Below are 27,756 nucleotides of genomic sequence, written 5' to 3' on the forward strand. Positions count from 1 at the left end.
CCGACTCTGGTGACATATCTGAAGAAGTTCTCCAAGGACCAGAAGAAGGTCATTGACCGTGCCTGGCGTGGTTGACAGGACAAGCTCTTGGATCTCAGGCCCTCTTACTAAAATCCTAGAATTAGGCTTTCAGGCCAAAGAATCTGGTACTCCAATTAACCCTGAGGTCTTAGTGGGATAGGCTCAGCGAGTCTTATGTTTCCTAGGAAAGCCAACTGCAGAGATTCCTTCAATTCCTTTGGCAAGGCCACTGTTACGAGTACAAGGTTCTCCCTTTCGGCCTGTCTTCGGCCCCTTTGGGCTTTACAAAGGGATGCGTCCTACTGCAGAATCACTTCGAGCCAAGGGTGCTCGCCTGATAATATATTTGGACGACATCATCATCATGTCCCCTCCTAATCTTGACTAACCTGGAGTGGGCAATCTCTCTCCTGCAAGATTTGGACTCCATTATCAACAGTCTGAAGTCCATTTTGACTCCTTCCCAGCGGTTAGAATTTCTGGGCTTTCAGATAGACTCGGGTCTAACCGAGTTGATTCTTCACCCTCTCAGGATCCGCAACATAAAGAAGGAGCTGAGGTTGATGCTGTCTAGACAGACTGTATCTTTGAGATGCATAGCCCGTATGGTGGGTCTGCTTTTATCCTTGACCCAAGCTATTTTTCCAAGCCTACTCCATTATTGGACCCTTCAATATCTGAAGATCTCCCATCTTCAGAGGGGTCTAAACTACGCAGCCCTCGTACCCCTATCCGTGGAGGCCAAGACCTAGATCCTTTGGTAGCTCACGCACATGGAGGCCTGGAATGGCAGAGCGATCTTCGGCTCATCTCCAGAGATCGTACTCGAACACAATGCCAGACACTGGGGTTGGGGAGCCCGATGCAGCCCGATATCCATGGTGGACTGTTGGCTTCAGAGCGGGGTTAAACCTCCATATCAATTGCTTGGAACTCTTGGTGGGTTCTTTTGCAATCTGCAGCCTCTCTCCACAAAAGTTGAATTGTTGCATGCTTCTTCAGATGGACAACATCTCCGCAGTACGGTATGTCAACAGATTAGGCGGGACGAAGTCTCTCCTTCTTGCGGAGATTGCCAAAGACTTCTGGCACTTTTGCCTCCCACATCGGATTTTGGTGGTGGCGGAATACTTCCTAGGCAGAGCAATGCAGTGGCTGATTGGTAGTCTCGATGCCTTCAGGACTTCAGTGACTGGAGGCTTCACCCAAAAATATTTAATTCACTCCAATGCATTTGAGGCCCCCTTCTCGATAGATCTCTTTGCATCTCGTCTCAACCGGCAGCTGGATCAGTTTTTCAGCTGGCATCCGGATCCAAAAGCTCTGGCGACCGATGCATTTCTGCAGGACTGGTCTCAATTCCTGGGATATGCCTTTCCTCTGTTCATGATGACCCCCAGAGTTCTAGCTCAAGGTCATCGTCAGAGAGCAGACTTGGTCCTGGTGACCCCAGTCTGGAAAGCTCAGGCCTGGGTTCCTGTAGTTCTGGAGATGAGTTGCTCCCCTCTGGTTCTTCTCCTGCATCGATGGAATCTGCTTCTGGACCCATTGGGTCTTCCTCGTCCTCTAGTGCAATCGCACACTCTGTCCCTGGTGGCATGGAGAATTTCAGGGAACGATGGTCTCTTCAGGACTTTAGCGCAAGTCTAATGACTTCAGTGCACAGGCTTGGTCATATAGTACACACAAGCGATATTCTTCTGCTTGGAAGTCCTGGTGTAATTGGTGCAGTGAACGGAGTGCTGATCCATCTTCAGCAGATTGCTGTTTGATTCCCAATTTATTTTGTCTCATTTAGCGGCTTGGGGTATGGCCTATAGATCGGTCAATAATTACAGATCATCCATTTCCGTGAGTCATTTGCCTATTGATGGCAAGCCTGTAGGCGAACTCCCTATAGTGTGCAAGCTTTTACGGGGATTAGCTTTTCCAATCCGCCTTGGCCATGCTATTCTTCCCTGTGGGATTTAAGTGTTCTCTTACGTGTCTTAGACTCCTGGCCGGCCAATAGATATCTTTCCAGGAAGCAGCTTTCTGCTAAGCTTACTATGCTGTTAGGCTTGATATCTTGTAAGCGGGTTTCTGATGTAAGGGCCATGGACCTGTCAGGTAGAGTTTTTTCTCTGGATGGCGTATCCTTTACTATTTCTCGCTGCACCAAATGTAATACTAGGTCAGCCTCTTATCATAGTATTCCTAATAATCCCAAGTTATGTGTGGTACAGTGCTTAAAAGAGTAAGAGGTAAGTACGGCTGAATTTCGTTCTGACATTGGTGGTCAGTTACTAATTTCTTTACAAAAACCTTTTTGCCCAGTATCTTCAGTCACTTTGGCCAGATGGATGCAGTAGCTGAAGTTGCTGAAGAGTGAAGCGGGTATTGATACATCTCAGTTTGGGGCTCATTCTTTGAGAGGCGCTATGGCGTCTAAGGCTTTTTCTTTAGGTTCTCGTCTGGAGGACATTTTGAGGGTGGCTGATTGGTCCTCTGCATCCAGTTTTAAGTCCTTTTACTATAAACCCATTTCGGATATTGCCTCAGTGGCTATTGATCAGCTTTAAACTAGCAAAATCGGAGCCTCTGGTCCTGACAAAGAATAAAAAAAATTCTAGCTTTCGCGTCAAGACCTTTTCAAATCGATTAAGGGCATGGAGGCAAGGATTATCCAACGTTTTTTTCTACTCCTTTTGGAAAGTATCCTATGTATTATATCATACATGTTTATATTCTGTAATGATTGCATTTCATGTTCCTTTTCTTATCATCCATAATGCAGTTATATTACAAAGTTGAAGTATTTGGTCCAGTGTTTACTGCTAGATTTTTTCTTTCTTCATAGGAAATGAGGATAAATGATCCCGGATCTTTCTGGATGTTTCTGGCATTCCTGCCTCCTGGCCTTCTGGACTTGCTGGCTCTGGTCTGAGTCCTTTGGATCCTTTGTTCTGGCTGGGATCTTCGGTGTTCCCGTTGGAGTTCCTGTGTGGTTTGCAGTTCTCCTGTTGTTAGGGGTTGTTTATTGAGACTGTTTCCTGTCAGCTGGATCTACACAAAGAAAGAGGAAGAGTTATGCCTCAAGAGGTTTATATAGGGCTAGGGCTCTATGGTTGGTCATTTGGTGTATACGTGTCATGGGAAGTGTTATTGTTAAACTTTATTTTAATTGGCTGTTGAAAATATTAAAGCATAGAAAGAGAAGCATAATCCTCACCTCCCTGTCCTTAACAAAATTGAAAAATTCTTGACGCAAAAGCTTTAAAAACTTTTATTCACCCGGCTCACTAATTGTACAGGTGAAGGCTCCTGGAGAGAGGCCTCTTAATGTGCATGTCGGGTTGGCTGGAGAAAGGCAGCAGTCCACCCCGACATGTCCACTTTGAGGGTCTATTGCGCATGTTATTGAGCATGATGGCTGCTGTTAATATTGTTTAAGCCCCACCTCCTCAGGCCCACATGCACTGGCTTCTAGGCCGCCGCAGACTCGATAAAGCAACTGGACCGCGGCTGAAAGCTGATTGCTGCAGGCAACATGAAAATAGCTTTTATAAATGTATACATTTTTTCACATCAAGGATTTGCAAACCTGCATTGGTTCTTCTCGGTGTAGCTCGTACCCTTCAATCTTTTTAAAATGTCACCCTCCTGGTTTCCACAAAGCGTTTCAATGTATTAGGAATCATTTCAAAGTACGGAGTCTACTCACCCCCAGTATGGCTGACTAAAAGTCACTGTCTAGTCACCTAGTAAGTTTAAATAGCTGCGTTTTCGCGCGCTTCCAAGGCGGCGGTATGGACAGATGCAGAGACGTTCAGCACTCGTGGCTGAACATGCAAGTTACATTCTGAGCCAATGTGTTACACTTTGTGCTAGCACACTGAACTGACTTTTGTCTCATTCCTTGTGATGCATTTCCAGATTTAAAACATTCAGTGATATAGAATCTGAAAGTAAGTCGCATTGGTATGACTGATTTTCACAAATCTGATTTGTTGCTCTCTCCAGGCGGACCATGGCAGTATTTGAGCACAGTTGCTTTTACAAAAACAAGCCGCGGTGCCCAGTATTAACACACAAGACTAGCGCATCGAGTAAGTGCATACATCGATATGTATTATTTTCAGGCCCTCTAAATAGAGATGAAATATTCAACGGTGTTTTTTCATTCTTTGGCAGCTAAACATCCGCAACCATTTAATTTTTATAAATACTGACCCGTGCAGACCTCATGGCATCGTTAATCATTTAAAGAGCCCACTTGTTCTCTCGAGTACGTTTTTGAACTAGCTAAGATAAATCAGGAATCACACTTAGAATTCACATCATTTTGATAATCCTTATTTTAATAATTTTCAGGCTTTGGAATCCTGTGCTGAATATTATACAGCACCGAAATCGTTTTTATATTTGATGCAGAGAACAAGGTTTTCTTTGGAAACCATGCGAGTATAGATGAGCTCATTAAATGTACTATATTCTGAAGTTGAGAGCAACTGGTTTATAATACCTCTTGTTTCCATTATTCACTATTACGGATAACCAGGAGCTTCTAGTCGGAAAATTCAGGACGGTTCCCTGGTATAGGCTTCAAGCATTTCAATCATGATAGCAAGTGCATCAAGCACTATTTGTCATGCAGAGGCTTTATTTAACCAGAATGTAGTTGATATAAAAGATATACCATTGCCGAATTTATATTTTAACACATTTCTAGAAGTGTGGGTGCACCTATTTTGACTCAAGCTCGTATGCATGACATTTTCTCCTTTTCTTATCTTTCTTGCTCGCTTCTTTAATAAGGGACTGAAGTTGGTTTTACTCGCTATCACGGCGAAGGGTTCTGTTTTGTCCTTCCCAGGAGAAGCAGCTTTTGGCTCTGTTTTTTAAAATGACTGCAGGTGTGTTCTTTTAATAATTACAAATTAGTATTGTGTGTATATATATATATATATATATATATAAGAGCTAATGTATTGTTTTTATGTTTGTAGAAGGGTCCGTGGTTTTCATACAAACAAATGTAGTCATGAAGATGGTCTTGTGGGTAAACACAGAGTGAGCCTGAAATGTCAACGCTCTACCCATCTTTCTTTCAAATAATCTAACTTCTACAAGAGTTTCTTGTTTTCTTAATACAGGTTCAATACTGAATACACCTGCTGGTTGGATGTAAGTGGCAGACATCAGTGCACATTTTCTTAAGTATACTCCCTTGTTAGCACTTTTACCTATTTGACTTTAAGTATCCAAGCCCACACGGGTATATAGGGTTGCCCTTTTGTGTTATTCACAGCACTCTACCCTGCACCACTCCACGAGACTTCACTCTACTCTGAAACAATCTACTCTATGTCACTGCACTGTACGTCACTCTTGTCCACTCTGCATCACTGCACTCTATGATGTTGCACTCCACACTGCACCACTCTACACCAGTTTGCTTTACTTTGAACCACTAAACGCCACTGCACTCTATTCCAATGCAATCTACACAACTTTACCCAAAACTAATGCACTCTACACCAACTACTCTGTACCACTGCATTCTATGCCACTATACTGTACTCTGCAACACTCTATGCCACTGCATGCTATGCCACTCTACACTGTTGCAATCTACATCACTGCTTTCTATGCCACTCTATTCTACTCTGCACCACTGTACTTTACATCACTCTACTCTATGCCAATGCACTGTACGTCAATGCAGTGTGCCTATGCAGTCTATGGCAGTGTACTCTGTCACACTGTACTCTGCACCACTGCACTCTACCCTGCGCCACTCAGTTCTAAGCCACTTTACTGCACTATATGCCACTCTATTCTGCATCACTCCACTGCACACCACTCTAATCTATTCTGCACCACTGCATTTCTTGCCATTACACTGTACACCACTCTACATCACTGTACTCTACATCCCTGCACTCGACCCTGCACCACTCCACTCTATTGCACTTCATTCTACTCTGAAACAATCTGCTCAAAGCCACTGCACTCTACACTACTGCACTTCACATCACTTCACTCCACTCTACGCCACTGCACTCTACTTTACCTCACTGGACTCTATGCCAATGCACTCCACACCACTTTACTCAAAACCAATGTACTCTAAGCCACTGCACTCTATGCCAATTTCCCCTACACCACTGTACTTTACACCACTTCCTCTAGGCCCCTCTACGACACTATACTCTATGATGCTCTACTCCACTAAACTTTACTCCACTCTATGCCACTCCACTCTACAACACTACTCTAGTCTATGCCACTCTATGTCACTCATCACTGCAACACTCTACTCCACTCTATGCTGTTCCACTCTTCTATACTACTCCACTCTATGCCACTCCACTCTATGACAATGTACTTCGTTCTACTCTACAACATTCCATGCAACCCCATCTAAGCTACTCCACTCTGTTTTACACCACTCCATAACACTCTACACCACTCAACTCTACCCCCTTTCACTTTACCACATTCTACCCCCTCCACAACATTCTACACCACTCCACTGTATGCCCCTCGATAACACTGCACTCCACACCACTCAACTCTACACCACTCCACAACTCTCTAAGCCAATCCATAACACTCTACTGCACTCCACTTTACAACACTCCACTCCAAACCACTACCCTTTACCCCAGTAACATTAAACCATGCTGAACAACAGCCATGCTAGTGTACAACATGGCTAAAAAATATTGGAAAAGCCAATAGCTCTTGCTTAGGTGAGAACTATTGGCTTTGCCAATGCTTATTCTCAATCTGCTGTTATCAGATTGCAAAAAAGGGTTCCTTTAGAAAGTAGTAAAGTCTTGTTAGTACAGGCAACCACAATCACAGCATTACGTTTTATATCCTGACTGTGTTTCTTCCGACCGTGCCCTCTTAACATATTGGGGGTTATTCTAACTTTGGAGGAGGTGTTAATCCGTCCCAAAAGTGACGGATTTACCACCAGCCGTATTACGAGTCCATTATATCCTATGGAACTCGTAATACAGCTGGTGGTATATCCGTCACTTTACCGTCACTTTTGGGACGGATTAACACTCCTCCAAAGTTAGAATAACCCCCATAATGTCTACATGCATGGATGATATGAGATTCCTACACCTTATAACCCTCATTCTCTTATGTAACAATTGCTGTACATCAATTTACACACTTGTATGATTTATTGTCCCTGTGTGTATGATGTACAAAGCGCTTACACCCTACACTTGGATGACTAATGTTACACAAGTATCGTATAAAAAAGTAGGTGCCATTTAAATCAATATTTGTGTAATTACTCATACAGACTAATCTTGCATTACTACAGTGCAAGCACATCTATTATATAGGCAGTTGAACAAAGTTAAAAACCTGTCTCCAATAGTTTCTCTTAACTGCTGGTGAAGTGGTAACAACTGTATGCCTTTGTTTCCTTTCGTTGCATTGGCTTGTAGATGTTAGGCTACAGATGGCTGCCAGCCAGGATGATACTTTAACAAAAGGATGGCCCATGGCCCTTTATATCAGGCCTTTGTTCTGGACCCAGCTCGATGTTAAAATCAGAAAGCCCCCTCACCACCTGCACATTGCTGCTCCCAACAGAGTGAGACTAAGTGCCAGCGCTTTTGATTTATGTTTCAGTTTCTGAAAATGATACCAGGACAAATTCAGCATGTTTCTCTGGGCCGAAGGGAACTGGGATCTGGAGGGATGCATCTACATTCCAGCACTGCTAAAAATGGAATTTTCTAAACAGGGTGTTAGCACAACCCCCCCTCAATAGACTGGGTTAAGCAATCTTCTCGACAGAAGCACTTGCAGTCTATTATGTATGGCAAAGGTAGAACGAAAAATCAGGACTCCTCAATTCCATGAAACTCAAATTCTGAAGAGCAGTGTACGAAGCTAAGTTTAAGGGCAAATCTCTGTTTACATGTGTGGTCTGGAAAGCTACACTAATGCCTCTCGGTGTTACCTGAGGGTCCGCTGACTGAATCCTGCAGCTAATTCATGGCATTCCTAAAGACTAGGTGGTTGCAGATCTATCTGAACTTCCGAGTCAAACAGGAGAATCATTCAGGATCGCATCTCCATCGCTTGTCGGAAATGGAAGGAAGACTGGAGTTAAGACACTGTAAGCTATCCCATCATGTGCCTATGGTCTTTGATGAGCAGCCAGTGGTACTCACAAAATTTAGGGGTAATATAGCCCTATTTTCTTGCACCTGTGACCACAACAGAACAGCTACGTTCTGAATAAGCTGCAAATATTTATTGAAACACGTAGGTCTCCCAGTTAATGTGACTTCCCATAGAATAAACTGTACTAGATCGGATATTTCCGTAGTTTGGTATGCCAGGGAGGAGAATCTTTCGAATCTTGCACAAAAACTTTGTTGGAAAAACAAAAAAACTTTCCCAGAGCTAAACCCTGGTACAAGAAATTACCAAGTTGAGTTTAAATCTCAGATTTCTAACCCATGGCAGTTAATAGGAAGGTTGGACCCTGTAACATCAAGGAAGTTGGTGAAGGCACATACTTAAAGCGCTTTAGCAAAGAATCCTGGAGGTGGATTTTACTGCCATTGAAGTGTTAGCTTTATCCACATAACCATGCTGGCTTGAGGGACACTTTCCTTGGATATTGAAGCCACTGCCCTCCAGGGTCTCTTCACAGCAATGAACAAAGGCAGAACTTACTCTCCTGGATTACCATTCATTGTCAAAAAAGAGACATCTAGGGTGGCACCAATGCAACAAACATAGGGAAGTTGGTGATATCAGCGATTCCACGTTTCAAGGTGAAATGCCAGTCTAGACCTCCCCCCTTTTTTAGTGACTGGACAGAAAATGCATAATCCATTTCTGGAAATAAAGCATGCACAGTCTACCATTCAAATAGGTCCTTTCATGCTCTTCTTCGCAGCACTATACTAAAAAGTTCACTCCCTAACAATATAGACAAATGGCATCAAACTTAGGCTGTCATAAATGCACTCTTCCAATTGCTTCGCTATCCCTACTGTGTAACCATGTAACTGATTCCATACAAAGTTGTCTTCCTACATGCAAGTGAAGCCTCACATCTGCAGCTGGTCCTCGGTCTCCAGCACCCCTCCTGACTTACACAAGACAGACTGCCGGGGCTGCACAGCTGCATCCCCGGCAATGCCACAAATACCTTTGCAATGGTCTCGCAGGCACACCTAGGAGTAGTTCACAGAATATTGGGATGCTAGGACTGACCAGCCAAAATGTCGACACCCACAATATTGTGAAGATAAGTGTGTACAAGTCAGTAAAGAGTTCCTATTCTCAACTCCACATACATAAACCTTGAAGATATACACGTCACAGATGTGGAGTTCAGAATGAGAATTCTATTCTTACCTATATATACTTGCACAATGTCCTCCGTATTCGGACATACAACCACAAACAAATACTGCTCGATCTAGAGAATGTACCTGTGCCTACCGCTAGGGCCTATAGCCTGCAGGGGTTTCTATCGGAAGACCTTCAAGCAGGAGCAGTCTAGTTCTCACAGACATCTCCTGACACACAGCTGCTCTTCTGCCTCCGTCACTGTCTGCTGAGTGCAGTCGCCTCCTGGCAGAAGAACTAAAATGCACTGACACTGCTAACATGTGATGACTGAATATAGGATTTACAGTGGATAGCCAGTGCTACTCTTCTAATATGCTGATTTTAATGTAATGTGCTCTGTGGAATACCAGTGTATATGGGCATATTGTTTGTGGATTTCAAATGCAAAGAATGCTAGTAACTGCATCAAATCAAAGGGAGGGAAGCATAAATGCACAGTTCTATAAGAACCCAGAGGTCGGCAGGGGTAAAGTTTGTGACTCGTGGCCTAAACAATAACCACTGAATAAAAGTGATTCCTGAAGAATATAAACATATCAATAAATTAGGGAAAACTAACAAGCTAAATTAACCATTATCACGATATATCTCAGACCTTCAATACAAGAAAAACAATTGGATCACATCAATTCACAACCAACGAGAGGAAGCAGAGAAGAGGATGAGACAGAACAATTAATTAGGAAGATGAATATTACGAGGAACATACGGTCCTCATGAGTTTATTCCCTTTAAAGCTGGCACGCTGTTTTCAATCATTCAATGTGGCATGCCAACCTGAATGACTGAAGTGAGATCAAGTTAAAGCAAGGCAGATGTGGTGTATACCAGATTACAAAGCAATTCTACATGAATGCTACAACATGCAACAAACATCATTAGGTAGATAAAGGATCCATTTTATTATTTCAAGACACCAAGAAAGCATGCGCAGCCAAAAAAAACAAAACAACATTTTTAGGTCAAGCCTAAAGACAGCCTTACCTGTCTTGCCAACAATACAAGGGATTTAAGTCAGCTCTGTTCATCTATTAGTCAGTTCTTGTGTCATTCACGTTTTGTTTCCTCTGCCCAGAGCATACAGCATGGGCCTATGGGTCAATCCACTTTAAATATTGGCTATATTCATTGTGAATGAAGACATTTTGTTTTTGTGCATGTGCACATGCCCCTAAAAAGTAGTCTATGTCCGTGAAAGGGCTGGGGAACCAATCTTCTTTCATTTCTACTTATATTTCATGTCTTTATTTAATTTGTTTTAGCAATGGGTTATTTTTTTACCTTTGTCAAACATATGAAAGACGTCCTAATATTATGGCATTTCTAACTTTTATTACTTTCAGTGTGTATAGTATGTTTCCCAAAAAAAAATACAAAAATGCAGGCTTGCTAATTCCTCAACTATTGGCTTTGTCAATACTTGTATTCATTTAAAATCAGTTGCTCAATGGCTGATGGAAAGTAAACAGTGTTTTCTAACCTTTATACAAAATTATAAACACAACTATTTCAAAAAGCAAACTTTTGGGTATTAAGGATGAAAATGCCGAAATTACTACAGAATGTGTAACTATCACAGCTAAATTAACCATTATCCAAGTTTTATTTAATGTTTTTTTAACGAGATACAATGTAGACTAAAGAGGGAACCATCTCGTCAATAAAAAAACTCAATTGAGTGAGGTCCTGAAGTCCTTTTAAAAAATCTGTCCAGACCACAGGTAACAGACTTTGGGAGTATTAAGCCCTAGGAGAATTTTGTGGTTACGGAGAAGAAGTAGTTATCTAGGCCTAAGTAATACCAGCTGTCTAAGGGGCTAACGGATATTAAGATAACCAACGCTTTTACTCACATCTCAACTTTTGTCTATGAAGTCAATCGGCGTGGCAGATGAAGGAGTTATCGAAATAGTACCATTCGTGCATGACGCTGAAGAAGTCGAATTGGAACAACAACGAATGACATTTGGACAAAAAAATTAGAACACACAAATTTATGGCAAGTATCTATAGATTTTTCTGCATAAAATAATATGCCCTGCTACTTTAAATAGAACCATTGTGATGCGATTTTCAGGCTGTTTTGTTCATTTGAAGAAGTTGGCCAAATTGCATCCAAACTCACTGGTCAGATGTCCAAAGTTTAAAGCTGAAGAAGCAGAAGACATCCACGTGTTTTTCAGCTGCAATAAGCACCATATGTTCTGGGTGGCTGTAACGAAGGTTCTTAATGTGTTTTCCAGAAAAAAATATTGAGGTGGGTGCTAATCTGATGAAGCTGGTACTACTGTTAAGGCCTTTGGCGATTTTTTTCATGCCTCTGTAAAATGTCAGTTTGCAAATGGTATCAGATAGGTTTGAGGCGTTAATGTTGTGCGCAGGGCGGTCTGTGCATGTGGAAAGGTGAGTCAACAGAAGGTGCTTTCTGGAGGTGAGCATGCGTTGTGCACAAAGTAGAGGGGCACGGTAGCAAGTGCTGAGAACTGTAGAGTTGGCATTGTGATGACAGCATGCTAGATGCCATGTAACAAACTAGAAGTTTATAGATACTGGCCCTGACGTATTGATCCCTGTTTGCAAACCAGGATGTACAAATTGCACATCAACCGATCGGCAAAGAGGGGTGTAATTTGCAGTGTGACTTATGTGCTAATATGTCACATCACAAAATGCCCATTCACAAAGTTTTCAAAACGACCCGTTTAATAAATATTGATTAGACGGGTCACTACTTGGGACTACCTGCAATATGAGGGAAGTGGAGGGATGGTGGTTATATCTGGTTTAAAGCCTGTGTTTTATTAAAAATAAGGTGTTTCTTAAGAAAAAAGTTTCCTTTTTGGAAAAGTATTGGGGGTGGCGGTAGGGGAGGCAGTGGTCCCCAGCCCAGAGCCCTATCTGTTCCCCAATATTCCAGACATGAATCTCAAATTCAAGCTGTCCAAAAGGGAAAACTTCTTCTTTGAAAATCTGATACCACCCCAACCTGGATGTCAGAATCTGATCAATGGGTTGATGGTCTTATCAACCACAATCACAGTCATAAACCACTGATACATCTTGCTGCAAATCGCAAATACGAAGGTGCCGCCCTGTTGATGTCCCTCCCGCAAGGGTCACAGAACCATTTCTGTGAGTTGGAAAGACGATTCAAACTCGCATGGGGGGTGTTCTACATGACTTAACACTGTTTTGAGGTCGCAAACTGTTTGATTTTGCAAATCTCATGCTGTGCAACAGCAAATTAGTGTCTTACATCAGGCCAATAGCTATACAGCAGCACATCTTCGCTTACTGAAGCATTACAACTGTGTGGTGTGGTTTTGACTCAGTAAGGCCATGTGCAGAACCAGCACTGCGCATAATAAGCTGGTGAAATGGACTGTTTCAGAGACACTTTGGCCCTTATTACAAGCCTGGTGGGAATCTCAATACCGCAGGTCTTGTTCATTCATGGTTCATACAGAAAGTTCGCTTCCATTCAAACCAGGAATTAGACAGAACTTGCGATGGAGGGCTTCCTGCCCAAGCCCTTTAAAGGTCTTTTGCATTTCACGCTCGAGCCTGACACGGGCCGGCTAGCTGCTTCTCAAAATGGATACTTGACGTGCAAGCGTTGTCCAACGGGGAGAGCAGAAGTACCCCAGTGCCCACACCAGGCCCGTCTCTGGCGTCTACAAACAGATGGCCCCAGACTACTTCAGCCAAGCCGGCCCGTTGCTAAACTTTCTCTTCTAATATGCATGCATTACACCAAATGTATACAAATGTATGTTAAACGTCATTATCGACTGCAGTTGGTGCTGGCACGCATCCTCCTTAATTCGCATGATGCTTTGTTTCCTACTTGTATTTATCCATGTTTTACATTAATTTCCTTATTTCTACTTAGTGTATCTTTCGTTTTTTGTTTCAATCACCTAACTTTAGTTACCAGTTGGGACTCGCGAGACGAGAACCACACCTGTGAAAAATTCACGTTCACGCCTGCCAAAAACAGCCTTCGCATGTTGTCCGGGTTACTTGTGGAAACTGCATGTGTGGCCAAGCGGGCACAAGGGCGGAAATACCTGTACAACAGTCTGTCCGAGCTAACAGACGGTTGCTGCTGCCGCCAAAACCCATGCAGGAGAAAGTTGACTTTTCAGTGAACTCCTTGAATTTCTGAGTCATCCAGAGAACAGTGTCACCTCTGCACGTCCGCGGAAGATTCTAACGAAACGAAAGCTAGACCACAAAAAAAGAGCAAAACAGGTTTCGATTTGAGCCCAAATCAACAGTGAAATAGATAAGCGTGGGTCAATTAAACACCAACAACGTTCTGTGAACGACTCATGTCAGATACTTTATTTTTCAGTTAAAAAAATATAACAAGTTCACGTTTTCTAACAATTATTACAATAACCAAAAATTCACAATAAGAAGACCAAAACACACATGTGCAATGAAACATCTGTCAAGGGTGGGTTTCTGGAGCTGGTGGGAGGCGAATGGGCGAGAGATGAATTTCCTGTGTTCCCTGTATAGACACTGGCTCCGTCTCTCCCTCTAGCTCTTCCAGAGTATTCGATTCCTCGTTGCTCATCTGTAAAGTCCCTTTTCACCACCTCACTGACTCCCTGAACACCAAGGCCGTTTCTCAATCTGCATCTGACCTACTCATTCACTTGTCACTTCACTTCCTCTTCCTGTCTCCCCTCCACTCACTGTTCAAACCTATCTAGCACTGCTTGTATTGCACTGTATTGTAGCATTTCTATTACACTTTCACATCTCTCGTCAGGGTCCCAAAGTACTTCTCACATTTTCTGGTGAGCAACCATTACAACTGAAGTCCATGGCTAGGAGAAGGGTGTTAGGAGTAGTCGGCTCTGTTAGTGCTGAGCTTTGGGATCATGTGTGGAGCCCGGAAAGAGTGCTCGAGACATTGCGTACCAAAAAGTGGCCTCTTTCTCCAATGTACCATGAATCAGCACTTTCCATCATCTTATGACTCCACCTCTAGGCCCCATGTCTCATCCAAATCTCACATGCATCCTATACCTCCCTTCCAACAATGGTTCCTCCAATAAATTGTGTTTATTCGTTATTTATTGCTGTATCCATCCATTCAGCACCCACCTGTCCACTCCCTCGTGCCTTTCTACTGATCCATGGAGGACTTTGGTTCTGACCTTCAGTCTCATCATTTCCGTACTGCACATTCCTGTGATCTTTTCTCCTCCACACATATTGTTTCAATTTTGCATAATTGTACCCCTTCTCTTACTCAACCTCTTTTTTTCTGCCTGCACACATTACTGCTTGCTTTGATGTGACCCACTTTCCTTGGCACAGACAAGTTGCCACCATATGACATGTCCTTCCATCTAAAGTCTTAAGAAGAGACTCACAGTCTGGGTATGGAAGTGTTTCAAGGTATTTATAGTGTGGTTTTCCTGTCTTACTTTTAGAGCAATGTCTACCAATGCCCCATTTACGAGCAGGCCCTCCAGTGCTCCCACCTGTGAGCAAAGAAGCCTTTACAGGTTGGGTGTGAATTAATCTAGGAGTGTAGGTGCCACAAATCACAGTCTCACTGGTGGGCAATGTTATCCGTTTACAACCAATGATGAAGATTTGGTGAGTTAAATATTCACACAGCATGGGTCTACTGTATCCAGACAGCCCCTATCCTGTCCTCAGCCTGGGTATACTGGTTTGGGGTCAGCTAACATCTCTCTCATGTAAGGATCTGTCCTCCGCATGGGCATACTGGTGTGCAGACAAACCATCAAACTGCATCTCTCGCCTGTGAGTATCCCTCTTCTGTCTGGGACTGCTGGTATGCAGACAAACACCATCCCTCTCATGTAAGAATCCCTACTCAGCTTGGGTCTACTGGTGTGAGGACAGGACACATTTCTCCTGTGTTTGGAGCTCTCTTCAGCTTGTGTCTATGGTATACAGGCAAAACACAAGCTCTCCTTTGAAAGTCACACTATCCATGTTGGAAAATTGCTATTAACAGCAGCTTAATTTAACCCAACTTCCTTCCTCTACAGACAGAGAACTGCCTTTTTTTATACAGCCTTCGATTCAAACCCACTCTTGACAGTTTAACAACATTTTACAGTTCTTAAATATTTCATAATTAGTTTCTGTACTGCGCCAGGGGCCCGATCGGATCTGCCATATGCAAGGGAGAATGTGTGACCCCTATGGAACAGCATCCCAGTTGAGGAAGGGCGAGGAGAGGTGAGGACCTTCTGGGGCGTGGGAAGGTGAGGGATGCTATGTGGCTGCAGAGACCTCAGGGAGACACCGATTCTGCACCCTGGATTCAGGAGTATATTCATCTCCCTGGCAGGGCAAAAACACAAGAATAGGACCTGCTGTGAAGAAGACCCCTTAAATAATACTCTCGGTCATGGCCTTTGAGGGCGACCCCAAAACTAAGTCCTCCGATAATAATAGCATCAATATGTACAGCAGGGGTAAAATGGAACTGTTCAATTGAAACAGTGCATTTGCATGAAGCTTCAATATGTACATTTTTTTGAAGAACACCGAAGAACACCCTTGGGAAAAGGACCATTGGAGTTGGAAGATGTTTTAGGAAAATGCAGCTCAAGCCAAGTGTGGAACAATGCAAGAACCCTTTTAGGAGAGGAGTGCTGAAGTGGGGCTGCCGATGGTTGGATTTGATGGTGGTATCACTATGAGGGTGCATCAGTAATTGGAGGCATTAGCAAGTAAAGTGAAGTGCACCCCAGAAATAGAAAGGGTCTCCTCAAGAGAGGCATGTGATGTATTCCAAGGTAAGGTGCACGCTCTTTGCAAGTCATTTGTGTACTCTTCAAGAGTTACAACGGAACTCATCAGCACTGTTGTAAAAGCTCTTCAGGAGAGGATAAGATGGAGATAACGGCCTTTGCTTAAAAAAGGGCTTTGGGACGGAGCCATGTAGACAGTGCCCAGGGAGATGTGTCTCGAGTGGGGGAATTGCACAGACAGCATACGGGTCAAGGAGAAGGCATGGGGAGGGTCCAGTGCGAGTGTTGAGTAGGTCTCGTGAGATCATCTATGAGTGGACGGGCAGAGGATCTTGGAAGGGGAGAGAGAAAAAGATAAAGTCCAGAAGAAAACCCCAAATGCATTGTGGATGCAATCTACGTCCACAATGAACTCCTGAAGCAGGAGGTAGGTAAAGGGGCAAAGCAGCCATACTGTGCTTCACTCAGGCTTCAGGAGATATTGAGGGACAGTCTCTTGTGGAGACTCAAGACCTGGAACACCATACTTGCTGGGGACGAGCCTATTGGTGTCACATGTAAGTGTTGAGACTCTTTAGTACTTTGCTTTTAGAAGCATGAGTTGATGAAGTAAGGAAAAGGATATGATAATGTGCAAGCATGGTGGGATACATACTGGCTCCAGAAATGACAGTTCTGGAACCCAGACGATTCACAATACTGTCTTGTGTATCCCATCTGGTTTAGAAATGGTATGGTCCAGCCTCGTGTTCTTGAAATTGAGGTGCAATAGATGAGACATTGTTGAACTGTAGCAGGTGTACTATTGAGCAAAGGCTCATTTGTCTGATTTGAAAGTATTGCATGGTGTACAGGAAGCTGAAACTCACATTATGTGCTGAGTACTGGTTCAGGCAACCCAGTTTGGCAATAGTTGGGAACAAGTTAGGGGGCAGCTATGACATATCTGGAAGTTGGGGTAGACGCTGGCTCAAGCATCCCAGTTTGGGAATGTGTGAGGGACAGCTGGGCGGGTGGTGTATTAGCTATGTTGGGGTTCACGCTGGCACAGGCATCCCAGTCTGGCAATGTGTGAGGACAAGTTTGGGGTTGTAATTGATATGTTGGGGTTCACGCTGGCTCAGGCATCCCAGTTTAGCAATGTATAGGGGCAAGTTGGGTGGGGGCTGTATCTGGTATGTTGGGGTACAGTCTGGCTCAGGCATCCCAGTTTGGCAATGTGAGGGCACTGGAGTTGGGAGGCTGTATCTTGTATGTCATGGTGCACTCTGGCTCCAGTGTTCCAGGCAGGACTCCTTGGGGGGAGGGGTCTTTACTTCTGCATGTCACACTGCAGCAGCAGGACTATGGAGGGATCACTTTTGGCAGCTTCTTTAAACTCCTCGAGAGTGATCTGGTCATCTTTGTCTTTGTCCATCTTGGTGAAGATCTTGTCCACGCGCTGCTGGGGGGTCAATCCATCCTGGTTCATTCTCATCATAATCACGGTCCCAACCATCTTATAAATGGCCTAGAGTAGGATCCGGGCAGACATAAAAAGAGAGAGAGAAAGAGAAAAGGTTCAAAGAAAAGAGCAATACCATACAATATGGGCTAAGGGAAGAGACAGTGATACAGTGAGACTGACTTTAGGGAAGGAGCATCAAGAATTTGGTTGTTTGTAAGTGCTGAATGCAGACCTGAAAGGATACGGCCAGACTCTGGTCACACTGGGTTAGCAGTGGGCGTGCAATGTGGTAACTCATAGCAACCCTAGAAAGATCTTCTTCCCTCTAGGCAATGGGTGGTAAACTGATGCTTTAGTGCAATTAATTCAGGACAATGATATTCATCCCTGGATGCAACTGCCAGTCTGACAGCGACTCCAAGAGTCTCCGGCCCAGAAAGTAAGCTCTAGTATTCCTGAGTTGTTAATTGAACCATTGCTAGGAAGCAGCAGAAAATCTGCTTTTGCAAGCATGGATCCCATAAGAAGGTAGTCCGCTCCACACATCTGAGGAGTTGTTTAGTACCATAGCAAAATCCAGCATTCAGTGAATCAGCCACACATTCTGGCTGAGGCCTCCTAAGGTCAACCCTTCAGTGTAAGTATTGGTTGGCCTTGTTGCATGCTCCTGGTGCTAAATACAGTACAGCTTAAAACCTGTCCTCTTCTGGAGAATCATTAGCTGCCTACCCTTTACTTTTGCCTTCTCTGTGACTATGCTTCCTTGTAAGTCGCTCGGTGGTGATGTGCACCCTGTGAAGCCAGTGGGGAGCAGCACGTATACCCAGGCTCTGTACAAGGAGGCTGTTGGGATGTACTTAAGAGAACCTTTGCATGCAAAAAAAAATAGGGGCGTCCTTAGGGTCAGTAAACACACAGGTGGCAGTAGGTTTCAACTGATTTGCCACACTAGGGAAGAGTGGTGGTATACTCAGACTTTTTTCACCAAAAGTGACTGACGGTAAACAAAGTGCAGCTGAGGTTTGTTTACACAAACTGCTCACATGGAGAAGCAATGATAGACCTTGAATCAGTTCACAAACAGGCAGCAGTGGCACAGGCAGACTGACTTTACCCACAGGGGAGGATTGACTTAATTTACACAGGGGCAGCAGTGGTTCACACAGAGACTCCCTTCAGAAAGGCTCAGCAACGGGTTTGGTCAGACTCTCCACCGCAGGGTAAGCAGCGTGTAGACGGAAGCAATGCACATAATGGCAGACATGAAATACTCAGGGCAGCAGTGGGGTACACAGTATGAGTTTGGAGCAGGGGAGTAGCGGGTACGCTCAGATTGAATTTATGAGGGACAGTGAAGGATATCCTGAGGCTCTCTGCACACGGGGGAAGCGTGGGTACACTCAGTCTCACCGTACACGTGGCCAGTGCAAGGTTCAGTTTTCAATAAAGGCATCATTGGATGTACTGGGGCTCTTCACAGACAGCCAGTTGTGGGTGTACTCAAACTCACTTTAATCCTGGGGCAGCAGTATCTATACCCACTGTGCACAGGGGCAGCAGTGGTAGGTCAATGCACACTGGGGTAACGGAGAGAAACTCAGTCACTGCACACAAGATGTAACAGAGCGTAAGCTAAGACTAACTTTGCACAGGGGTGGCGGTGGGTATACTTGTCATTTTAGATAGGGGGTAACAATGAACGTAAACGGACTAGTTTCACAATTTTGGGGGAACTGGCCGGCTACCAAGGGGAGGGGCGGGGTGACATGGACGGGGAGGGGAAGAAAATGGCTGGGCCAGCAGCAGAAAGATAAAGAGATATTCAAGTATGGTTTTATTTTTCTGCTGCTGCTCTTAGCCGGTGGGGGTGTGCTCTACCGCCATTGCGGAGGATCAGCGCGGCTGGGTTATCACACTTGATATTCAACAGTAAAACCAAATGTGCTGGTTTCACAACTGTGAACGGCCATGGTATAAATCCATGAAGCCGCAGGGCAGGAAGTGATGAATCTGACCTTGACCTGAAGGTTAAAAACTCTCGGTATTATTGCTCACACTCCCTAGACCGCTAGATTGGCCCACGCTGTCAGGACCAGAATGGGGTCAGAGAGGGTTAAAGGCACAGGGTAAGGTATGACGTCTATACCTCGATGATCTCCAGCATCTCCAGCCGGGTAATCTTCCCATCTCCATCGAGGTCATACATTTCAAAAGCCCAGTTCAGCTTCTGCTCGAAGCTTCCCCGGGAGGTGACAGACAGGGCGCAGATGAACTCCCGGAAGTCGATGGTGCCGTCCCCGTTCTTGTCGAACGTCCGGAAGGCGTGCTGTGCAAACTTCGATGCGTCGCCATACGGGAAAAACTGCAAGACAGAGAAGGATAAGCAGGAGAAATTAAATTATCGAGAGAGTGTTGAGGTGGAAGAATGACTTTCAGGTGCGTGTGTGCGTCTGAAGTGGAGTGAGGACGATAGTGTGAGTATGAGGAGACTCGGCAGGACAGTGCAAATGCATATGAGTGAGTGAGTGTGGCGAGAAGAACGAGTATAACAGTGCACACTATTGGAATTAAGTGAATGTACAAGTGCAAGTGAGGGGGAGAGAGTGATTGAGCGAGAGAGAGCAGGTTTCAGATGAGTTTGAAAGGGAAGGACAAGTATGAAAATGTGACTGCAAAGAGGGGAGAAAGTGAGAGTGCAGGTGAGAAGAAAGACAAAAGAGAGTGAATATGAGAAGAGGGATGATTCCCAGCACACCGACTCTTCTTCAAGCTGCTCAACAGTATTCCCTCATGCGTTTGCATACTTCTTTATTAACATGTCACTTAGTTCTCCAAGTCGATCTACTACACCACACATGATGACTGGCTCTGGCTCCTGTGGGGCACAGGTCCTAGGTTTGGGCGAGCATTAACTGACAGGGGCGAGTTGGAACTCTCTAATGGCCTTCCCACTGCTTGGCAGTTCATGCTAGGATAAGGATGACGTAAAAACTTGCCATGCATATTGAGGACTCCCTGCCCAAGTGCACACTACATATCAAGTTTCAGATGGAATGAGTTGAACCTACACGTGTGGCCTTAAGTGTGTGCCAGCTTCAAGAATCTGCATATATGCCTGGAGGACACATTTACAGTGGTTCAAAGGAGTTGCGGGTGGTGAATGTTTTGGCCTTCTTCTGGAACGTTTCGGTACACACAGCATGGATCCTACAGTACATTGCTATGTACACTGTGGGTCGGATATGTTGCCAATTACAGTGTAGGGCACACATTTGTGGGTGCAAATTTTCCCCTCAATTTGCTCTTCACGTTTGACTCTGCACCCAAACTGAACTACAGGGGATCTCAGAGAACTAAAAGGCATCTGAGTTTGCAAAATTGATGTTTTTAGCTCAACATTAAGAGAGAGGCAATTAGTGTGAACGCATATTGGTGCAGATATAGGTGAAAGCTGGGGGTGGGTTTCATTCTGCAGAGTTACATTAACTTTCAGTGGAATTCCACCAAGGGGCAGAGTGGCCACAGCAATGTGCAGTGCATACCCCTTGGTGCACTTTCATAAGAGTGTAAGGGCACCAAGGGGTATCCACTCCAGTGCATACCCCCAGGTGCCCTTACCTACTTATGTAAGGCCACCAAGGGGTATGCAGTGCAGTGTAGTGCAGTGAATACCCTTCGGTGCCTTTGCATACTTATGTACATACATATGTACTATAGTGCACTTCATACCCCTCGCTGGTCTTACCTAAGTAGCTTAGGGCACTGGGGGGTATGCAGTGCACTACAGTGTGTATCCCTTGGTGCCCTTAGATTGGTACGTAGGGGCACAAAGGGGTATCCACTCTAGGGCACAGAGGGCACTGAGGGGTATGTGCATTGCAGTGGTACTTAAACAGGGTTGGAAGAGGGATCAGTCCCTCTATGTTAAAAAATCACTTCAGATTAAAGTTTAATGTGCAGTGGTTTTTAAGCATACAGGGGCTGTTCCATCTCAGCCCTGTTTAAGTACCATTACAGTGCTGATTTAACTCCACTGGCAGAACAGCAGAATTAATCAGTAATTCCTTGTTATCTAAGTAACAAGGAATTATTAAATTACTACAACTCCGGTGGCGGAATTTAAAATTTCACCCACCCCGAGGGAAAACCTGCCTCTTCCATGTATTCTCTTTCATTTATGTGGTCCTATCTCCTAATAGTTTCTAACTTCATTGACTGGTTAAGTGAGGAGAGCGCTGCTTTTGGAGTACACCCTTCTCTTAGTAATAAGACGGATAATGGATGTAAATGAGCTACCAACAATGACATCATTTGCAAACCTGGAATTATCCCCAGAATTTCATAACTGGCCATGCTAAGGACTGGGACCGAGATATGGAAACCCACTATGACTTGAGGACCTGCGCAAGTATGACTAACTCCGGAGTGAGGGCGAGTCAGACAGAGTGTGGAGGCTATGTCTCCCTCTCAGGTAATTGTGTTCCCCAAAGTAGCAATTGACAGAGAAGGAGAAGACACAAGATAGTTTTGCTAAAGAGCTTTCCTGTGGAAATTCTAGCTCCCTCCAGTTTCCTGACCTTATACATCTCTAGGCAGAAGACTGAATCTAGAGAATTGGCAATAGCTTTCTTATGCCAATAGGTGGCACCACCTCTGCAACTCGACTCTGACACCTCCCACATAGGTCATCATGGACCTACATGTTGTGCCACCCAAATATCTGATGTCAATTCCCATTCTTTCCACCCAATCACCCCACCCTTAGAAGCTGAGGCCTACCTGACGAAATCAAAGGAATGCAGTGCACGAAACCAGCCTGCACCCATCAATGCCAAAACAGTAACTACACCTCAGAGTGGGGATGTGGGCGAGTCAGTGAGGAAGCTGCAGTTGAAGTAACCACCAAAAGAAAAATATTGCTTATCCTGTAAGCATCTGTGGGTAGCGCATAGTGTTGTGGATTCATATGCTTTGCATAGTACTGGCACCTAGTGTTGAGCTTGGACATTTTTTCCAAAGACGTTTTGAGTCACAGGATGTGCTGAGACTCCTCCCTCACTTCACAATGCATACAAGCACCGATTCCACCCTGGATTATTGTCTGCTCAGCGGGTGAGAGGTAAAAGTGGAGTGCAGAGTAAGTCTATGTGATGTGCCATTTGCACTGTAAGTTGTTGAAGTGTCAGAAAAGTAAAGCATGTGCCATCATTGCCAGCTTCAGGTGAGTAGAGAGGGTGCATGTGAATCTACACCACTACAGTCTACAAACAGACACTTACATGGTAACATTTTCCATTCAGCACATGTAACTGTAGAAACACATGCTCTGCATCAACTGTAAAGCAATTTCTTCAAAAGCTGTGGTTAGTGGGCAGATGATGCAGATTATTGGAAGAATGTTCTTATCAGAGTTTGCCAAACAATAGTCTGACAGCCTAGTGTGTGCACACAGTAACGTTATGTAAACGTGTGTGGTGTTGACCAGGTAGTTGCCTTGCAAATGTCTGCTAATGGAATATTACTTATTAAAATCATGGTTGCTCCCTTCTTGTGTACAGAATGTGCTCTAGGAAATACAATGAGTAGCAAGTTTGGGTGCACCTGATAATCCACCTTTTAAAGCTGCCTGGAAATGGGGTGAGCTTTGTGAGGTTTAGCAAAGCTACAAAGAACAGGTTAATTTTAAAGACAGACGTAGGGCCTGATTTAGAACTTGACGGATGGTTTACTCCGTCACAACGGTGACCGATATCCTGTCCACTGAAAATGAAATCCTATAGGCTATAATGGGATTTAAATTTCGGCAGACGGGATATCTCTCACCGTTGTGATGGAGTAACTTGTCCGCCAAGTTCTAAATCAGACCCTTAGTCCTTTTAATATAGTACATGAGTTTGCACTTCACGTCTAAGGTGTGCAACACTCTTTCTGCCACTGAAGACTAAGGTTGTGGTAAGAATACAGACATCTCAATAATCTGGTTAATGTAGAAAGGTGTGAGTGCATTGGGTACATTTTTAGATCTAAGGACTACTTTTTTCTTTTGCACCTGAATGGCTGGTTCTTGAGTGGCGAGTGCTTGTAACTCCCTAATGCACCTGAACAAGGGTATGGCTACGAGAAAAGCCACCTCCCAGGAAAGAAAGTGTAGGTTACAAGAGTGGAGGGATTCGAAAAGTGGAACCATAAGCCTTATGAGAAATACATTAAGGTTCCCCATTGAAGTAGAAGGTGTTTCTGGGGGTATTACCCTCTGAAATCCCTTCATACATGCAAGACTGTTCTCTTTTTGCATTTATACCACAGCACTGACTAAGTCGTGGCATATAGAGCTACATGCAAGGCCGGCCTTCCGAAGGCATAAAAGGTAACAGATGATATCTTGACCTATGACTTTGAAGGAGTCTAGTTACTTTAAGATACTTTAGCGCACACGTCTCTACGACTTTGCTCCATTAAATACAAATGTAGTGGGCCTACGTGCCTCCGGCAGAATGGTCATACACACATTAGGGACGTTTAGGTAGCCAAACTCTAATACGTCAAGTGCCAGATCACTAGGTTGAGCGGTTTGAGATTCAGATGCATGATTTTGGCCATGCTCTTGTGTGAGAATGTTTGACCTGATTGGTAGCTTTTTGTAGAGAGTGATGGACATCCCCAGGAGTATTGAGTGCTAGAGCTACCATGCCCAAATTGAGGCCAAGAGGATGTGGGTCATGGATACTTGTCTCATCTTCGTCACCATGTACAGGATGAGTTAGAAAGGAGGAGGGTAAGCACTTTTCTCCTACCAGTTAATCCATAGTACATTGCTCATGGACTTTGCGTATGGGTAGCTGGAGGTGAGTCTTAGGCATTTTACGTTTTCTTTGGTGGCAAAAAAGTTGGTAGCTGAGGTTACCCACAGTTGAAAATACCGGAGTAGGACTTGCAGGTACTAACTTGTGGACTTTTTGATGCATCTTGCTTAACAGGTCCACAAAGTTGATATCCACTCTCAGCAGGCTTTCCGCTAAAAGATGGACCTTGTTACAGATTGCTCAATGTCAGATCTCCTGTGCTAACTCAGACACCTGGCTTCTGTATTTAGTACATGGCTGTAATGTTGACCATCTTTAGGAGGAATACTTTGCGCTGAACACGTTTGTAGAATGATTTGAGAACTAGGCAGACAGTCATCAGCTCCAGGTAGCTGATATGTCAACCCTAATGCTGAGGGGCCCAGGTACAATGTTTCTTAGATGTCAGCCCTATCTACTGAGTGATGCATCGGTGGTGACAGTCACTTCTGTAAATGGGTCTAAAAAAGGCCTGCCCAGCAACAGGTTGTTGCTGTTTCACCACTGCAGAGGATGCTGCATACCAGTCCTTTTCAACACTAGATCTTCCCAAGGCCCTCTGTTTGTGATGAATGCCTCGCGAAACACTGCTGGAGTGGGTGCATGTGTAATCCAGCGTGTGGCACAATTGTGTGCACGATGCAGTCATATCCAAAAGCTTCATTGCAAGTCTTACAGTAATGTGACAGGTGGATTGAAAAAGAAGCAGTAGCTGCTGAAACGCTTCTGCTGGTTGGGATATGCTTTTCCTGTGAAAGAATTTAGCACTGACCACAGAAAGGGTTAGATCTGTTGGAGTTGGATGTGGGCTTCTTTGCCCACGAAGGCAGTGTTGCAGCTGTTTGTGTGTGTGCTTAGCATTGCTGCCCGCTACTGCTCCTTATCAGCCAGTCTGAGGTACAGAAGGATGTGGCAACCGTCTCTGTGAAAATGGACAGCTACCACTGCCAGGTACTCCGTAAAATCCTTGGTAGCCCTAATGACTTTGAAGGGTAGAACTTTGAATTTGTAGTGTTGTCCATTTACAACAAACTGAAGATACTGGGAATAGGCAAGGTTGGTGGGGATATGGAAGTGAGCTTCCTTCAGGTCTAGTGCTGTCATGAAGCCTCACTGGGAAGGACATCTTGTCCTTGACAGGCTCCCTGAAATTATCATACCGTTTTGCATGGGAAGAAACTTGCACTTATTGGCTACCAGGCTTTGTGGTGCATCAAAGGTGAGCTCCTCCTTGAAATTATTCTTTGTTCCTAAAGAAATGGGAGCAGTGTTGCTGTCTAGGGGTGGCTTAGAAGTAATCTCGACTGGAGAAAAGCTCCTCTGCCAGTCTTTCCAAGAGGGGTGCCTCAGATTCTTCCTATCATAGTGTCCCTCTGCATCGACTTGGCACACAGTCTCAGAGGTACGATCTCTACATCAATTTCAGTTCACGAAGGGAAAGGTTGGCACTCTTCAATCAAGAGAGGGTAGATGACTGTTGTGACAACACTGGGAGCTTGCTTTGCTCCGAAGACTTCTCTCTGTGCTGACTGGAACCCATGAGTGGTAGTGGGCTAAAGGCTGTGAGTTTCTTCCTTTCTTGCTCTGGGCCTGACATCCAACTCCAGTGGGAGTGGTGTCTCGGTCTGGAGTTGCTTAACAAAGCAGGATTGTGTCCCCTGGCTTTGGTGCATTGGAGTAATACTCGCACCCCTTGGTGTTAGAGCCATGCCAATTTTGAGGCCGAAGACATCCTGTCTTGGTCTTTTACCTCAGAAGCACTTTATGAAACTGTCTTAGCACCCGGTGTTGGTTGGCTACAAGGATCCCCAAGGCACCTAACCCTTTCTCCTTGAAGCTCAGGGGCTGTTGCTCAGTGAAAATATATGGGATCTCTAACAATGGCTGCTGCTGAATTTTGGAGTGTGCTCAATGCCGTCCCCTTTGGTAATTTAAGGTCTTCTTGAACCAAAATAGAGGAGGACTTCACAGGGTGGGATCGTAATGGCAGGGGTAGAGAAAAAAATACAAATGCCATGCTAATACATTCTTCGGGGCAAGCTCTGCAGACCAAGGCAAGAAAAATGACAGAAGCATTGGGACATCATGGTGAAGCGGTCACAGTCAGTGGAGAGAGAGCAGTGTTCTGCTTGGGGGAGCCATCAGCCAGCAGCTGTCTTGGCTGTGATTGTTATCTGAATCAAAGGACTCAAGGAGTGGAGTAATTAGGCCCAAAAAAGCAGCGATGATCTTGCTGGTAATGGAGCCATTGTTGGATATGTTGGAAGCGGAGGGCGGAATAAAAACATCTTGGGTGTAGTCATGCCCAGGAGCATTATGGACTAAGGGAGGAATCACAGCATGTCCGCTGACTAAATATCTTCAAAGAAACACAAGTTGTAATGTCTGAGCCTAATATTAAGTGGCAGGAGTATGGAAAGCATATGTATCTACAGCCACCTATGAACTGAATGTTACAGACCAGAAGTTTTTCTTCTGATGGATAATTCTACCGACAGATTCACCATCTGCTGATAGCAAGAAGTATCCCTTGAGGGAGGGTCTGAGCAAGCAAATACTGGTTACTTTAGCCAATATGCTAATTATCCAACTATAGACAGTGGCATACAGGAAGGACACCTTAAAGGCACAACCACAGATAAGACATATGGACAGCAGCCCCAATAGCAGTATCACTACAGCATGGTAGAATCCTAACTTAAATGAAATACACTCTCAAACCCCTGGGCACTGCTGAACAATCAGGCTATGGAGCAAGAAACCATAAAATGCCTCAACGGCAATGCCCAAATACTACTGAACTCAATAGGTCCACTAGAGAACAACATATGGGATGCAAACATGTGAGAAGAACAAAAATGAAAATGACTCAAAATGCTAAAATGTCATGATCCAGACCCTAAAGACCTGAACTAGAGCACAAATGAAACACCAAAAGATTACTATCTTGAATCTCTAGATAGAAAAGAACTGCTAGTAGGGTACATTGATGAACTAATGGGAGGCAGAAATCATCCATTATCACAGCACAGTAGCCATCCAAGGACAATCAGAAATTGGGGCAGTACAGGACAGGAAATAAGAGAGACAACACTAGAGTAAGGAAGAGAAGCACTACAAAGGAGCGTGCCAGTAGTGAACAATTTAGCAGTGGGGTTACAGTATTATGTGTAGACACAGTTCAAATGCCTGTGCAATCTAAACAATTGGCATGTACAGGATCAAGATAGCCACACCTGTGGCACACCCAAAAGGGTGAGTAGTGACATGCATAGTGATGAAAAGAAAACCTTCCATC

At 44.4% G+C, this 27,756-nt stretch overlaps 1 protein-coding gene across 2 annotated transcripts in view; it reads right to left on the minus strand.

Moving 5' to 3' along the window:
• Nucleotides 1-13,733: 13,733 nt before the first annotated feature.
• HPCAL4 (hippocalcin like 4) overlaps nucleotides 13,734-27,756 on the minus strand; it is a 61,583-nt gene continuing 47,560 nt past the window's right edge. For both annotated transcript variants that reach the window (XM_069223420.1, XM_069223421.1), the window contains exons 3-4: nucleotides 19,763-19,978; nucleotides 13,734-17,679 (exon numbers count right to left, since the gene is read on the minus strand). In XM_069223420.1, the coding sequence (XP_069079521.1) occupies nucleotides 17,482-17,679; nucleotides 19,763-19,978 (414 nt within the window). In that variant the 3' untranslated portion in view covers nucleotides 13,734-17,481. The remainder of the gene's footprint in view (nucleotides 17,680-19,762; nucleotides 19,979-27,756) is intronic.

The sequence above is a fragment of the Pleurodeles waltl genome, chromosome 3_1 (assembly GCF_031143425.1).
Source record: "Pleurodeles waltl isolate 20211129_DDA chromosome 3_1, aPleWal1.hap1.20221129, whole genome shotgun sequence".
NCBI classification, from domain to species: domain Eukaryota; kingdom Metazoa; phylum Chordata; class Amphibia; order Caudata; family Salamandridae; genus Pleurodeles; species Pleurodeles waltl.